Here is a 14,759-nt window from a genome sequence, read left to right as displayed (position 1 = left end):
CCGCCCGTGGCGATGGAGGCGGCGGGGACCACGGGCCGCGGCGGGGGCTCGGCGGCAGGCCGGCCGGCCCAGTACAGCACAGGCACGCGGGAGCTAGTGAGAGGTAACGGTGGAGCGGGCCGGGGCCGGGCCCGGCGGCTCTGGGCGCCGGGGTCCGCCCACCGTACGTCGCCCCGAAGTAGAGCGTCCCACCGCGGTCCAGCAACCGGGTGGGCCCGTCGCTGGTGTCGCCGACCCGGATGGAGTCTCCCAAACCCGCGTCTTCCCCTTCAGGCTGGGGTTGTGAGGGGGGGTGAGCCCAGGGCCGGCTCTGCTACCTCTTATGGACACGTGTTTTTCAGCGATGATGGAGGAGTTGCAGGTGACGCAGTCCCAGAAGCGATACCTGATGGACTATGTGAAACGTGAGTGAGGCCCCCTGGCTCCCTGCTCGCTGCTGTGCTGTGGTGGGGAGCTTTTGCATCTCGGCTTGAGACGGGGGCATTCGCCCGCAGCCTGCTCGGATGGGCAAGTGCTTTAAAAAAGCAGCACAGCATCTGCTGGCAGATGGGGACAACCGGGGCAAGCTGTCCCCACTGGTCAGTCAGGAAACAAGGCACAACCGTGTGACTTGAACCGCAGTCTATCATGCTCAGTGACCAGGGTGAGACATCTGGGGTACTGGGGTCTTTGTTTCTGATGATACTATGGATCAACAGGTAGATCTTCTGGCAACGGCCCAGAGCCATCCATCCAGAGTCCCCTCTGCCTGATTTGCTGTTAATTTTGGTTCATCCCCCAGGAGGAGATGCCCTCCCCCTTCAGAGATTCCCCCCGTCCAGCAAACAGCCAGTGCCTGTTTCCTACCCAGCAGCAGCCTGTCAGCCACACAGGCTTCCAGCTAGACCCCTTCTCCGACCTGCCAAAGTCTGCCAGGCAGGAGATGCCTACACCCGAGAGAAATTCAAGCCACAGCCCACACGTAAGTCAGCAAACATTGCTAATAAATACATGGTGATGCCTGGAGCCTCTCTTCCCCTTCTGTCCATCCCCTGCCTCAATGTCAGCAGTGGCAGTGTATTTGAATTGCTCCACGTCCTCACATTCTCAGTCTTCAAAGATGTTTCAGAAACGGATCTCTGAGGGAACATCTGCTGTAAGTGCTCGCTGACTTTTGTCTGCCAGCTGGGGAGGTGACAGGTGATAGGGACCTGTACAGTATTTGAGCAAGAGCAGAGCACTGAGTGATTTTCTAGCACACAAATGTGAACCACACCTCTGATGTTGGTTTGGTGGGCTCTGTACACCCACGTGGTGCTTGCACACAGGCCAGGGATGGACAGACATTAATTAAACACTTCCTCTGCCACGGTTAGCAGGGAAGCAGTGTGGTCAGGTTCCTCCATGAGGAGACATGCTGATAATAATGTTTTTTTTTTTTTCTTTTGGCATCCACAGGAGATTTGGAAAAGGAGAAGAGAAGACTTCAAAACATCCTGGCAACAGGGAAGGACGAGGTGGAGCAGGTGTTTGTTCGGAAAAAGGAAGAAGAGATAGCAGAGCCTGACCGGTTTGAAGAATGTATGTCTTCATGTCTCCAGGAGGGAGGCAGGCAGGAAGCCTGGGAAGCCAGCTCCCTTCTAGGGCTCGGGTGGCAGGCTGTAAACTGCCATTACAGGGCGAGCCACAGAGCCTAGTTTCCAAGGGAAAGGACTTGGTGCTGTAACACTCTGTTCCAGCCATCCTCACAGAGCTTATGCTGCTGAGGTTTGCTGGCAGATAGCTCTCTGGGCTGTCCACACGAAATGCACCCTGGCAGGGGAATAGCCTAGGGATGTGCAGAGATACTTGGGAAGCAAGCTCAGGTACTGTTGGTCCTTTTCCCAGCAGACATGACTCAACATAGACCAGGTCACTTGACAGCCTGACCACAGCCTGACCACAGTCTGGGCCATTCCACTCCAGGATCACAGCAGTTATACTAGCAAAGCTTCAATATCAAGCAGAGTTTGAAGCAGAGAAAGGCTTTGGCTTACAGAGTACAAAGACAAAACACTGTCTTAACATCTCTCTGTGCTTGAATCTTCAATGTGTGTATACATTGAAGAAAAATGCCAGCCAGGGCAGCATAAAGATGGGCAATGCTAGAATAATATGTACAGAAGGGGTGCTTTGGTCCCTGCTGCAGGGAGCCACTGCAGGTGGTTTCACAGAGGCTTGGTAGCCTCCAACACTTTTCACAAAGCTGAATGTTGTCCTTGACACATCTGTGACAGAATTCGGATCGGCTGGCTACAGCTCTGTTCTACAAAGCAGCAGCTGCTGTCTTGGATGGTTGCAGTCACTGGGTGATGCATGTCAACTAAGGAACCTCAACAGCAGGTTCTGTCTCCATCCACAGACTGGTTAAATTGTCCACAAGCAAACATTAAGAAAACTAGAAAACTACTCCTGGGAGTCAGGGAGTGGTTAGAAGTTGGGCAGAGGGGGCATTTCCCATTATGTAAGGGGCTACAGAGGTATTGTGATGACATGGTGAGCAAGGTGCGTGTTACAGCAGGTATCACCCTGCCTTGATGGGACTGCTCTTCAAGCAGAACTAGGAAACTGGGGGTTCAGATCTAGACAGAAACATGTTTTCTTGCCTTTTGGCCGCATGCTGTTTCCAAAGTTCTTTCTCTTGTCCACCAGTGATGAATGAAATTCAAGAGAGGAGGGAATTCCTGGCAGAGATGGAAGCTCTAGGACAGGGCAGGAAGTATCAAGGGATTGTCCTCACTGAAATATCACAGGTATGCAGGGGCCTGGGCTGAACAGTGCATGAAAGGAACCCCATGTGCCAGAGATCATAAAGCAAGAGTCTTCTCTGATATCTGAGCAGGGAAGGGGGCAAAGAGCTGCTTCCCTTCATGGCACAGCTCAGGCATGAATTTGGGGAATGGTGGATAATGCTTTTTCAGCTTTCTTTCCATCTCTGCATGTAACTTAATCAGGGAAATAGAGTTTTTGTTCTTGAGATTGGCAAAAGAAGGAAAAAAAAAGCTGCTGGCTTTCTCCCTGCTCAGCTCTCCCCCTTTGTACTTTGCAGAAACTGCACGAGATGGAGATCATTGACAAGAAAAGAAGTGAGGAAATGAGAAATATCATGACAAAAGCCTCCCCTGTTGGGAACAAGTCCAATCTCCAAGACTAGGCCAAGGGCAAAACACAAGTGCGATTTGTTCCCACCTATTCTTCCCAGACTCTCAGCATCGGAGCATGGTCTGTGTCTGTTTCCAAAGTGGGGGCAGCACCATCTGTTGCCTGAAACTAGAAGGCAGGACCAATTTGTACATAAACAAAGTTGTCCTTCCCACACACTGGATCCCTTCTTGCTCAATAATATTAAAGACATGAAAACACGTAGCAATGGCTCTGAAAACATGACAAAGCAGGGCCTTCTTTTGCCTGTGCAGTGCCTCAGAGTACAGCAATTCGTCCACAGAAATGTCATTCCTTCCCATCTACCCAGAGGTGGAGGTTTCTCATGACAGCAAGATGGTAACACATGCTGCCACGACACCTGTAACCTGCTCATTCTTGGCCCTGTGATTCCAGGAATGTCTCTGGAGGAAATGCAACTGCACAGGCTTGTGCAAGCCCTTGGCATTGCTGCAGGTCATGGTGGTTATGACCTTCTGCATCAGCAAACCTCTGGTGGCAGCCCACTGGGCAGGGGCCCAGGAACACAGCTTGCTGATTGGGGATTTCACCCCGGTGCCTGCTGCTCTTTGCTGTGGGCTTGCTGTGATTTTTTTGGCTCCTGAAAGCGTGGTATGCAGAATAGCCACTGTATTCCGAGAGACTGGAAATGGCTGTTTGTTCACCTCATAAATACCTGCACCTCTGTCCTCCAGCAGGCTGAAGCATGATGGCCTGCTTTTCCTGTGCAAATCCCAGCATAATGTCCAGTTTCTGGTTTCCTTAAGATCTCATCCTCTGCTTCTTAGCAATACTCAACCACTTTCCAAAGCCAGGCAGCATGCCCTGGCCCTGGGACAGCATGAGTGCACAAAGGAATCAGAAACCTAATCCACAATCATTTTTTAAATCCAATGTTTCTTTTATTTCTGTTCAGGTGAATGGAAGTCATGGAATTAGTACAATATAGTTTACAAATCAAATCTCTGACTAGGCGCAGGGCCAAGGAGTGTCAGGCTGCAGCAATCCCAATGGCTTTTGGCAACAGTGATTTGACAGCAGGCTCTAAAGCATATTTGTTCTCCTTAGAAAAGAGTTGAGCTTTGGGATCTTCCCTACCACTGCTCCTCATCAGCCTGCTAGGTATGGCAAGGGTGAAATGGCATTACCAGCGCAGGGCTGAGCTGGCCAGCTCCCAGCCACGGGGGCCATGCTGGAATTGAGATGGGGCTTGGGTCCCTCTGGTTTTGAGAAATGAGGATCCCTCTCCAGAATGCTACACCAGCCACCTTGCAAGGCACTGCTCTGAGAGCATTTTGGCTAAAGCCTGTTGAGTTTATAGAAGAGACTGCAGCAGATGGGTCAGGGCTGGTTATGTCTAATTTGCTAATTAGAAGGCATGATGAACAGCTGACCGACCAAACACCCATGAAACTCTAATTCAGACTGATCCAATAATTCAATAAATAACTCATCATCTTGGAAGTGAAGGCAGGAAACAAAAATGGAAGGAAGAAGGGATGGTTGGAAGAACACTGCCCCCCCCACTCCCTCCTCTGATGTACACACACACACGCAACAAATAAAATAAGGTGTTTAAAGTTTTAGGATGGGTTTGAATTCATCTAGTAAATAAGTTTTAAAAAATAATCAACCACATCTGCACACTTTTAAAGTATACACAGGTTAAGCTGGGTAAAGGTCAGTTGTGACCACACCTCTCTCCCCTGCTGCTCAAGGCTGGCACTGGTGAGCAGGGACACAAGTTTAGTGCCCCTTGCCTGCACTCAGCCAATCTTGAGCTTTTCTGCCCTTGCCTGGAAAAGGAACAGGTCCTCCCTCCCCAGGAAGGCAGCAGTCAGAAGTGCTTAGCAGCAGTGGGGTTCCTGAGTAGGGCACGTGAGCTACATCTTAGCAGATGTACATTGTTCCATTGGGTCCTCTCAGCCTTGGGATGGAGCCCACCCACCCCTGGTGCTCGAGGGAGGGGACGGCTCAAAATAAATAGGGCACCAGGTTTTTTTTTGGCTATGGCTCTAGCGCCTTGTGGTGCAAGAGTATTTTTTTAACCTTTTAGTTTAGGCCAGTAAAACCCAAAGGATCCTGATTCTAATGTCAGTTTTCTCCTGGACTTAAAAAGGGGACAGAAAAGGGACAAGAGTGGGCAGGGACAAAGAGGCCCAGTTCCCTCCTGGCAGAAGTCAGAGGCACGTGGAACTGTCACAGTTAGAGCGGGAGAAGGGACAGGGTGCAGTTAGTGCAGGTTTTCCCACAAACACGAAACTCCTTTGCTTGTTCTCAGTTAATGACAAGAGCACACAATTGGGTAACGTATCTGAAAAGCAAATCCATCTTCTCCCCACCTTGTTAAGAAGGCTTCGTGGAGGGTATGGCTATGCTCCCCTACAGCCTCGGGAAGGGGAGGCTTTGGTCATTCTCACCCACTCTGGGCTGAGGGCTGGCATCTCCCTGGGGTGGCAGCTCTGGTGCCTGGGGAGGGAGCAGGAGAGGCAAGGCAGGGCCAGCGAGAGGTGAGCTGGGGTTCCCTCCCACTGCTGGTGTTCCCCTGCTCTAGCTTTTCTCCTTGGGTGACTTGCTCTTGGAGTCATGCTTGTTACTCAGCAGCTTAAGCACCTTCATGGGCTTGAATTTGCCTTTCTTCTTGCTCTCGGTCTCCGTCTCCTTGTGGAATTCTGGGGTTGCAAAGGGAGGTTGTTACTGTGGGATGTCAATAGTTGTACAAACAGACTCACGACAGTGGGTAATGGTGAGAGCCATGAATCAAAGCTCTCCACTGCATGCACACTTTCTCTGATAACGGGGGCTTGCAGCACAACTGTGCCTCTATAATGTTACTGGCCCTAAAGGAAAGTTTCCCCAGTCTACACAGAATAGATTCAATCTCTCCTGCAGACAATTTCACTAATGGCTCATGTTGCCCCTTACTGCAGTCAGCAGTGAAAATGTCACTCCAAAAAGCTTCCCGTTTGTTTCTTACCTTTCCTTTTAATCATGGCTTCCAACATTTTATCCTCCTCCTCTTCTCTGAAAGAAAGAATGGGAAAGAGGTCAGGAATTCAGCCCTGAAAACAGCTGCTGTATTGTTTAGGCTAGAGAGCCTCCTACTTAGAAGCCATAGAGGGGCAGATCCATCACTGTCTTGTAAGTATTTGTAACCAGCAGGATAAATCCCACATGCTGCACGTGCTGTCCTGTCTTTCCCACACAAAGCATTCAAAGAGACAAGGATTGGGAAGCCTGGTAAGGACATCAGCAACATGGACATTTTGGGGCACTCCCACAAGGCACTCACGTGATGCTGAGTCAGACAGACTGTGCTTTTCCCTTCTCTCCCAGCCCACCCCGCTCCTCACTCACCTTTGCCGGTCCTCGTCCAGGCAGTTCACAATGGCATTCCTCTGCTCAATGATGGTCACCAGCTCCTGCATCAACACCTTCTCCCTCCCTCGGTCCTCATCGGTCCAGTCCTTCTCTACCCAGCCAAACCCCAGGGAAAGACAGGCAATTACATGGCTGAAGGAGCACTGAAATTCAGAGTTTCAGCGCAGAGATCTCCAGCACAATTCCCTCTACCCTGCCACATTCTAGGGCCAGCTGGGCTAGCAGTGCTGTGGGGACATAGCCCTGCATGTGGCATTCCATGGGGACAAAAGGAGCACACCCTTGCAAAAGGCTGGGACATCCATTGCAATGAGACAGAGCCTCTAGAGTCAGCCGATTGCATTGGCATTCCTACAGATCTGTCTCTCTTCACCTGAGACCCACCTAGAGAGAGGGGAAATGATGCCTAGGGGAAAAATGATCCTTGTCCCTTGATCCCTTCGAACTGAATATATTCTATGATGCCATGAAAAAAGGCGTAAGCACACCCAGAGTGGTGCTTTACCTGGCTTGTTGAGGAGGCATCGCAACTCATACTCCACGTCTGACTGCCGCTGCTCCAGGTTCTGCTGCTTGAAGCTGCAAAGGAAGGGGAAAAAAATGTTGGGAAGCACTGTAAGACTCCAGAGAGGCAGAACATCATCCCAAAGAACTGAGTGAGCTTGGAAAAAACCATCAAGATGCTGATCTTGTCCCTGTATAGTCAGGGAGCCAAGGACCAGTAAGTACCAGCCCTGGCTGCTCAAGGTCTTCCTGGAGTAGATGCTGCAGAGGCTTGTGGTGACATGCTGTGGGTCAGTTCACAGTACATCTGGACAGATTTGCTTGCCCTTACTCCCTCCCTTTTCTAGGCAAGGAGGCTCTCTCAGGATCTCCCCTGTAAGCACCATTTCAGGAGGGCTGAGAAAGGGCTCTCCAAGCAAGTGTCAGTGCCTCTCCACACACACCTGCACACACTTACATGTAGATGAGCTCAGACTCGTGGCGCACCAGCATATGCTTCTCATGGATGAGTTTGAACCAGTCCACAAGCAGGCTGTCCTCAGGGTTGTCTGCCAAACAAAGGGGTAATTCAGAGCCATTCCCAGTCATGGTCCATCCTATTACCCTGCAACAGGCTGGGCTCTGCCAGGCCAGGGGAGGGGCACCGAACTAGAGCCAACCCAACCTCAGCCTGTTTCTGAGACCCAGGGAGACCCTCTCTCTTCTCCCACCTGTTTCCATTCTAGGGACATCTCCATGTTCAGGGTAAGGTTGTGACCAATCTTGGAGGTCAACACAGCCTCTTGAGCTCTTCCAACCCCAGCATCAGCAGGGAAGAAGACACTGTTGCTATTTCATTGGCTGGAGAGAGGGCAGCCCTAGGGTCTGTCCTGCCCCACACCCACAGACAGCCCAACCCACACACCATTCTCAGCACTGCGCAGTTTTTCCTCCAAGGCTACCCCACGGTGCTCCAGCTCATCCAGCTGATGCTCAATGGCATCCATCTCCCCATAGATATCTTCCTCAGGGATGTACTGATCTGTCTGCACCTGCCAAACCATAAATCAGACACTTTCATTACCATAGACTCCAGTTTCCAGGGGCAATCCAGAGTTTGGTCAACACTAACAAGGGCAGGGGGACAACAGAATATTCAACTGAAGTGTGGATCTGAAATCCCCACCCCACTCTGGAGCAAAGGAAGACCATGGTGCTTTCATGAACAAGGTGTAGCCTTCTCCCCAGCCACAGCTACCTGCCACAATCCCTGCCCACAGTTGCATCAGCAGGGTGCCTGCAGACTGCTACAGCCATGGGGGATAACACAGAGCCAGCTTTTCCCTCCTTGCTCCCAAGGGCCCTTTTACCTTGCGTTTGATCAGTGGGAAGCCGTGGCCTGGTGCAGGAGGACGCACAGGCTTGGAGCCCTTGGTAGGTTTCTTTGCCGAGGGGGAGGCAGCAGGTGATGGCTTCCGATTGAAGGGGTTCTCTTTGCAGGAAGACTGGAGAAGGAGAACAACAGCAGATACATAAGTGGGAAGGGAAGGGAAGGGATGGGATACTAACAGGTGGGAATGAGTAGACAGGGCAGCGCTAGGGTTTGTCCTGCCCCACAGCCTCCTAAAGGAGGAACACAACACTCATCTCCACAAGCACCTAGTCAAAAAAAGAGCTGTGCTAGTGTTTGACATCAGTTTCCCAGCCTCTCTCTCACAAGCATGCTGAAATATTTTCCTTCATGGCTCCCTATCTGCTCAGACTACATGACATCCTTCCTCTTCTTTAGCACATGGGATAGGCAGAGTACAAGCAGAGCCACCATTTAAGACAGGCCTGCATCTTGCTTTCAGGGGGTCACACATCAAGCCTACCGAAGGGGCAAGCCTGGATTCACAGATCCCCTAGGAATGTTGTGAGTGATGGATGGGAAAGAAAAGCCCTATGATCTGGATGGACAAGGTCACCATCTCACCTTCAGCTGTGGTTTAGGTGAGGAAGATGTCTTGGGGCTCCCAGCACCCCCATCTGAAGCCAGGAGGATGGGTGTAGGGCTAGCTCCAGCTGGAGGCTTGGGGGGCAGCCGGCTGGGGCTGGTCTTCAGGCTGCCAGTGGAGATGCTCCTGCTGGTCTGCAGGGTGCTGGGCTGCATTTCCCCACTAAGGCTGGCCAGCTCGCTGGAGGAGGAGAAGGAGGAGTTGGTGGAGAGGCTGGCTGGGACAGCAGGCCTGTCCTTTGAGGAGACGCTGGCCAGTGGTGCATCAGCGCTGGAAGTCTTGGCGGCTGTTGGCATGTGCACAGTGGGCTCGGAGGAGCTTTTGGGAACTGAGGCCTCGTCGGTGTCTCCCAGCACCTTGGCGGAACTCTCAGAGTTGATGCTCTCGAGGCTGAGGGCTGGAGATGGGGTGGAGGATGAGGGCTCAGAGTGTGACAGCCTGGAGATGGGGTGGTGGACTGCAAAGCAAAGAGAGAGCTCAGGGAGGAATGAAGGGACAGCCAAGACAAAAGGGGAGGGTGGCATACACTGGAGATAAGGGTCGGAGTAAAATCTTGCGTACAAATGCTGTGCTCCAGTGGGCATAGAGGACATGGCTGCTGCAAGCTAAAGCAACCATCACATGGCCTGCCAGGGTGATGCAGAGGCACCTGGGAAGGGGGAACTTCCAAGGAGATGCACAGGGGCTGCAGAGGACAGATAAAAGAGCGGGAGGAAGCTCACCTAGCGGGGAAGCATTGGGGGCTCGTGGAGCTGGCCGCTTCTTTGCCTTTGGACTGCTGGTAGGAGTGATGCCATACCAGGGGTGGAGAGGTTTGGCAGCAGTCTCACTCTGCTCCTGCTCAGGTGTGCTCTTTTGTGTATCAGCACTTTCCACTTCCTCCTCATCCTCTTCCTCAAAGGGGTTGTACAGTTTGGGCTCTATGGTATCAGACCTGCTCTCCTCACTCCTGGCTTTCCCCACCTCCTCCCCATCCTCCTCCTCTGAAGTCCTACTTGGAGTCTCATTGCTGTTGCCTGGGGGAGGAGGGGGAGCTGGCTTCTTCTTGGGCTCTGCTTGCACTAAGGCCATCCATGGTGGGTCCTTGGCTCTTACAGCTGCTCCACCACTGGTAGAAGAGAAAGAGAAAGAAATCAAGATGGCAGAGACAAGGTGGGGTGGCGAGGCACTGGAGAGGGACTTAGCCCTTGGGGGAAAAGGAATGATGGAGCAGGATGTCTTCCATGCAGAAGCAGCTTTCTCATCCAAGGATGGCCCTAGGCTTCCCCAGACACAGTGTCTCACTCTCTGTGGGCAAACCTATGGGCCTTAGGGAAACGCAGCCTGCCTCACTTGCCTGCTGGGGCCAGTGTTTTGGTGTCTGAATACTACAGCCTCCATCTGCTAAGCAGTGGTAAAGGCTGAGCTTTATGGACATAGCTGGTCTTCCCACCTTTCCCAGGACAAACCCTCCACAAGGCAGACAAATGTCCCCTTCTCAGCACCCAAAAGTAGGGTCATTTCAGAAGGCATTTGGCAATCTGCCTGTGCCACAGAAACACCTTTCTGAAGCTTGCAAACTCTTTAGAACAAGAGACAAATGCCCTGGGAGGTATGGATAAACACTGTCAGCCTGACCATGCTGGACTAGCACCTACTAGAAAAGGAACCTGGTCAAAGCCTACATCCTCCTAAGGGGATGATGGAGGTGGGAGAGAAGACCACAGCTGTGCTGTCCCAATAGCCCCACCTTGCTATGGAGTTTTCAGGTGATCAGCAAACAGAGGGACATACCGATCAGAGGAGCAGGGTCTCCCTCGAGGTTTTGGGACAGGAGGGCTGGGTTCAGGTACCCGACCTAGAAAGACACAGAGTCATACTGTCACAACACCAAAAGGACATGAAGAAAGATGTTAAATCAACATTAGGCACCTCTTAGAAACCTCCCCACAGGAAGGTGGCTATTCTCACTCACTGAAGACGTCATGGCATTTCTCCAACAGCCAATGCAGCCAGCTAACCCCAAACATCCCCTCTGCCTTTTCCTCCCCACTTTGCCCTGGAAGCTGCACCTGGAGAATTGACATGACCCTCTGCTCCCACACCTGCAAACTCCTCCAGCTCTACCATCTTTCCTCCACACTGGCTTGCTGCCTTTGGAGAGCTCTGGAGAAATACAAGGGAGCAGACAGGCAGGAAAACTAGTAGTGCTCTCCCTGCTGTGCAGGTGGCTGGCAATTGCTGGCAATCAAAAACCTGGCGTCTGAGCCCAAGATTTATTCAGAGGCAGAAGAGTGTCAGGCTGCAGAGAAGGAAGGGAACTCAGCCAACCTGCAGCCACTGAGGATGTGGAGTGGATGTGGCACCACAGTGCCCTCTTACCGTTCACCATGCTGGGCCCACACTCGCTGCCCTCGCCCTGCAGGGTGGACCTGGGCCGGGGGACAGGGTGGGAGGTTGGAGGGAAGAGGGCAGACGCATCAGTGGCCTTCCTTGGGGCTGGGGTGGGACGTGAGTCTCTGAGCCGTCCATCCAGCGAGCTGGCTTTGTCCTGCGTGAGCCCTGCAGGTCTGCTGGGGATTGGAGGCCTAGGGGGAGTTTGGGAGACAGGTGCCTCATTGCCAGCATGAGCAGGGGGTATCAGTGTCTCTGCTTTGCTGGCTGTGCTGTCCTTCTCTGCTGGGCCAGCAAGCCCCTCTGCAGGCATAGGGATCTCTGCCACACTCTCCTGGGAGTCACCATCATCCTTCCCCACCTCTGCTCCTGCCTGGAGGGCCTTCTCTCCCATGCTGCCAGCCTCAGCCTCAGTTTTTAGCTCTGGTGACTGTCGGTCTGGACTGGGCCTTCTCTCTGCCTTCCCACTCATGGCCACTTTACCACGATGCTGCGTGCAGACAAAAGTCCCTGCCTCTGACCCAGGCTTGTATGACCCCGGGAGCAGCGTGCTGGAGCATTCCTTACACCTGCAATGAGAAGAGAGAGCACCATGAGATGCCATCCTGCCCTTCACAGAAGGCAACACACCTGGAAGACCCTTGCAGGGACAAGGAGTTAGTTCTTACCCCTGCTATTAAATCCTAGTGTGCTCTTGGGGAAGTCATTTGGAAAAGAAGGAGAGAAATGTAACCAGGCCACTGTAGGAACCCATGGCAAGTTCACAACTCAAATACCACATGCATTTGGAGTCTTCCTTCATCTCAGAAAGGATTCAATAGAGGTGGAAGGGTGACAGTTGGTATTGGGTATGGTGTGTTTTCCACACTTGGAATGGGGAGAGGCATCAACCATTCACAGACATGAAACAGTGACTATCAACTGGAATTAGGAACAACTGGTTCAGAACTGCAGGCTATGGACTGCCTTGTGGGGCCAAGGGTCTTGGCACGTTAAAGGACTGTCAGACACATTTGTTTGTAAAACAACTGCTCCCCAATGCCAATTATTAAATAAAATTACATCCATTTCAACCTGGGAAATTACTGTATTGGAAGCTTCCAGAGTATCCAGGAGAAAGAACACATAAGCCTGATCTGGTCTCACACTCTGGTCAGCTCAGTAATGCTGACCATGGCCTCCAGCTGGGCCACAGCATTTGGCTGGAAGGACAAGGGCCTTATGCAGCAGGCCCATTCTTACACTCTGCCTTGCCTGTTGTTGGGCTAATAGCTTCCCTGTCCTTTGCTGTCTGCCACATCTCCTTGGATCATCCACTGTTCCCCCACTGAGCCTCTGAATGCTTCCTAATGAAGCCCTCAAGGTGCAAGCACGATACAAAGCACTGGCAACCAAGCCAGTCCTTCTCCACCTGGGAAGGGAGGTGGATAGCATACATAAAAGACAGCCAAAGGCTAATCAAGCACTCCCATGAAAACTAAGCTTGTTCCTTCTTGTTTAAATATCTGGTGCATGCAGCAGCTAGCTGCCCTACACTGCCAGTAGATAATTTTGGCAAGGAATTCTGCTCTGGGCATCCAGTGGACTGGGATTTTCTTTGAAAGGAGAGCAGAAGTGTGAGGACATAGGGACTCTAGAGAGAAGGGGTAAGATGAAATGAGGAAGCGGAAAGCTCGGACAAGGGAAGAAAGTGGTTTGCTTTGGGTTTATCTCTATCAGACCACAGGAACCACTGCCATAGGACATTTATGACCAAATATTGTCCATGTATCAGCGCAGAAAGAAAACTCCCCAAACAAAACAGAAAATAGAAAATAATCAGGAGGCAAAACATTTGGGATAAAATTACAGGGATCTCCCTGCTCAGTCTGAAGGGCTATGAGCAGACATGACACCTCTCCTATTCCTGACCTATTAGGACAGTGGGAGTGTTGCACCTGAACCCCAAAACTCCTGCTTTTGTCCCAAACACAGATTGGAAGTCTGACGGGATCCAGCTCAGCTCCCCTCCTGTGACACTTTCTACAGCACATTCCCAGCTGGCTTAGGCAGGTGAATGATGCCTCCCACATCTTTCCCAGTAGCTCGATGTTTCTGTCCTCATATGCCAACCCTTGTCCTGTGGCCCATGGGAGAGATTTCATTTCTTCATCATCACAGCAGGGAAAGCAAAGTGAAATGATTTCATAGGTGCTGCAGGTAAGGACCTGCACTCAGGGAGTAACCACAGAGCTGCTGACGTGTAAACCCTCATTCCTCAGTTTGTTAACAGTCTGCAGCTCTCCACATGCTCCCTGGGAGCTCAGCACCACCCAGGCAGCATGGTAGCCTGTATATCCAGTTGGGGATGTGGAGTGTAGGTGGAAGGAGGTCTGTAGCATGATGTCATGGCTTAGACCTCAATGGAAGGTGAAGGGGGGTGGTCCTGGGTAGGCAGGTGGTAAAGAGGCAGAGCATCATTATTTATGGAGGTGGGAGAAGCTCAAGAGGCTGGGATTCCAAGTGAAGTGGGAAAGCACAAGTCAGCAAGGGAGGCAGGGAGCAGGATAGGAACGGAGCACTGGGACACAAGGGGCTAGTCAGACCTCTGGGACAGGGGGCTGGCAGGCAAATGGAACGTCTTCACTCTCACTTCAAGCACTGTTGTTCACATTCCATGTTGCCCAGGGATGAAGATACTCAAAGACGGGGTGCAGCAGGCCACAGACCCCCAGTCTGCTGAGGAGAGAGGCCACCCCATCACACCTGGCCACGACATACCTGAAGCAGTGGCGGTGGTAGAGCTTGCCCTCAGCCAGGTAGCGCTGCACCAGGTGGACATGCTGCTGGCAGGCTGCACAGGTGCTGCTGAGCGTGCTGCGCTGGGACCGCTCCGAGGGCTCCAAGGGGACATCATCCTGGGACACAACGCACAGGCAGCTCAGGATGGGGGCCACAAGCTGCTCCCCAGACCATGCGTTCTCCAGAACAGCTGCTCCCTGTGCAAGGCCTGTCACTGAGGACTCATGGCACAGCTCAGGGGCTGACCTCAGGGGCTGACAATGCACAGAACAGCTGCCTTCAAGCCCAGGCACAGGCAGGCTGCCTCTTCCCAAATTAGAAGGGGCCACTCCAAAAGGTGCCTCAGCCCTATCTACAGCTGAAGGACTGTGGAAGGGACTAATTTATACCTCATTCACCAGGGTCCTGCAAAACACTGGAAAAGGTCCCATCTTAGACAACTGCTAAAACTTGAACTAAAAGGCATCTTTTCTGCCTTCTAGTCCCACATTCCTGCTCTTTCCGCATCTACAGGGTTATACCCACATAGGAAGGAGAGTGTTTGTACCCTGGGTGGTTCAAGGA

The 14,759-nt window shown here is 52.1% G+C and overlaps 2 protein-coding genes across 5 annotated transcripts in view; one reads left to right on the top strand and one right to left on the bottom strand.

Moving 5' to 3' along the window:
• Positions 1–14,759, bottom strand: part of MICALL1 (MICAL like 1) — a 57,184-nt gene that overhangs the window by 32,442 nt on the left and 9,983 nt on the right. For 2 of the 4 annotated variants that reach the window (XM_066320040.1, XM_066320043.1), the window contains 12 exons: positions 14,175–14,392; positions 11,403–11,983; positions 10,815–10,878; positions 9,764–10,149; positions 9,020–9,498; positions 8,415–8,549; positions 7,970–8,096; positions 7,523–7,613; positions 7,067–7,140; positions 6,538–6,652; positions 6,158–6,204; positions 4,058–5,852 (listed from right to left, as the gene is read on the bottom strand). In XM_066320040.1, the coding sequence (XP_066176137.1) occupies positions 5,731–5,852; positions 6,158–6,204; positions 6,538–6,652; positions 7,067–7,140; positions 7,523–7,613; positions 7,970–8,096; positions 8,415–8,549; positions 9,020–9,498; positions 9,764–10,149; positions 10,815–10,878; positions 11,403–11,983; positions 14,175–14,392 (2,439 nt within the window). In that variant the 3' untranslated portion in view covers positions 4,058–5,730. Of the gene's footprint in view, positions 1–4,057; positions 5,853–6,157; positions 6,205–6,537; positions 6,653–7,066; positions 7,141–7,522; positions 7,614–7,969; positions 8,097–8,414; positions 8,550–9,019; positions 9,499–9,763; positions 10,150–10,814; positions 10,879–11,402; positions 11,984–14,174; positions 14,393–14,759 lie in introns of those variants that run through there. The other 2 variants (XM_066320042.1, XM_066320041.1) reach the window with 2 other exon arrangements.
• Positions 13–3,956, top strand: C5H22orf23 (chromosome 5 C22orf23 homolog). The gene is given in 7 exon segments (XM_066320079.1): positions 13–103; positions 342–408; positions 547–698; positions 782–961; positions 1,438–1,560; positions 2,671–2,771; positions 3,068–3,956. Coding segments are annotated over 7 exon segments (819 nt in total). The 3' UTR covers positions 3,173–3,956.

Source organism: Sylvia atricapilla, chromosome 5 (assembly GCF_009819655.1).
Source record: "Sylvia atricapilla isolate bSylAtr1 chromosome 5, bSylAtr1.pri, whole genome shotgun sequence".
In the NCBI taxonomy this organism is placed as follows: Eukaryota; Metazoa; Chordata; class Aves; order Passeriformes; family Sylviidae; genus Sylvia; species Sylvia atricapilla.
This window is presented reverse-complemented; position numbering and strand designations above follow the sequence as displayed.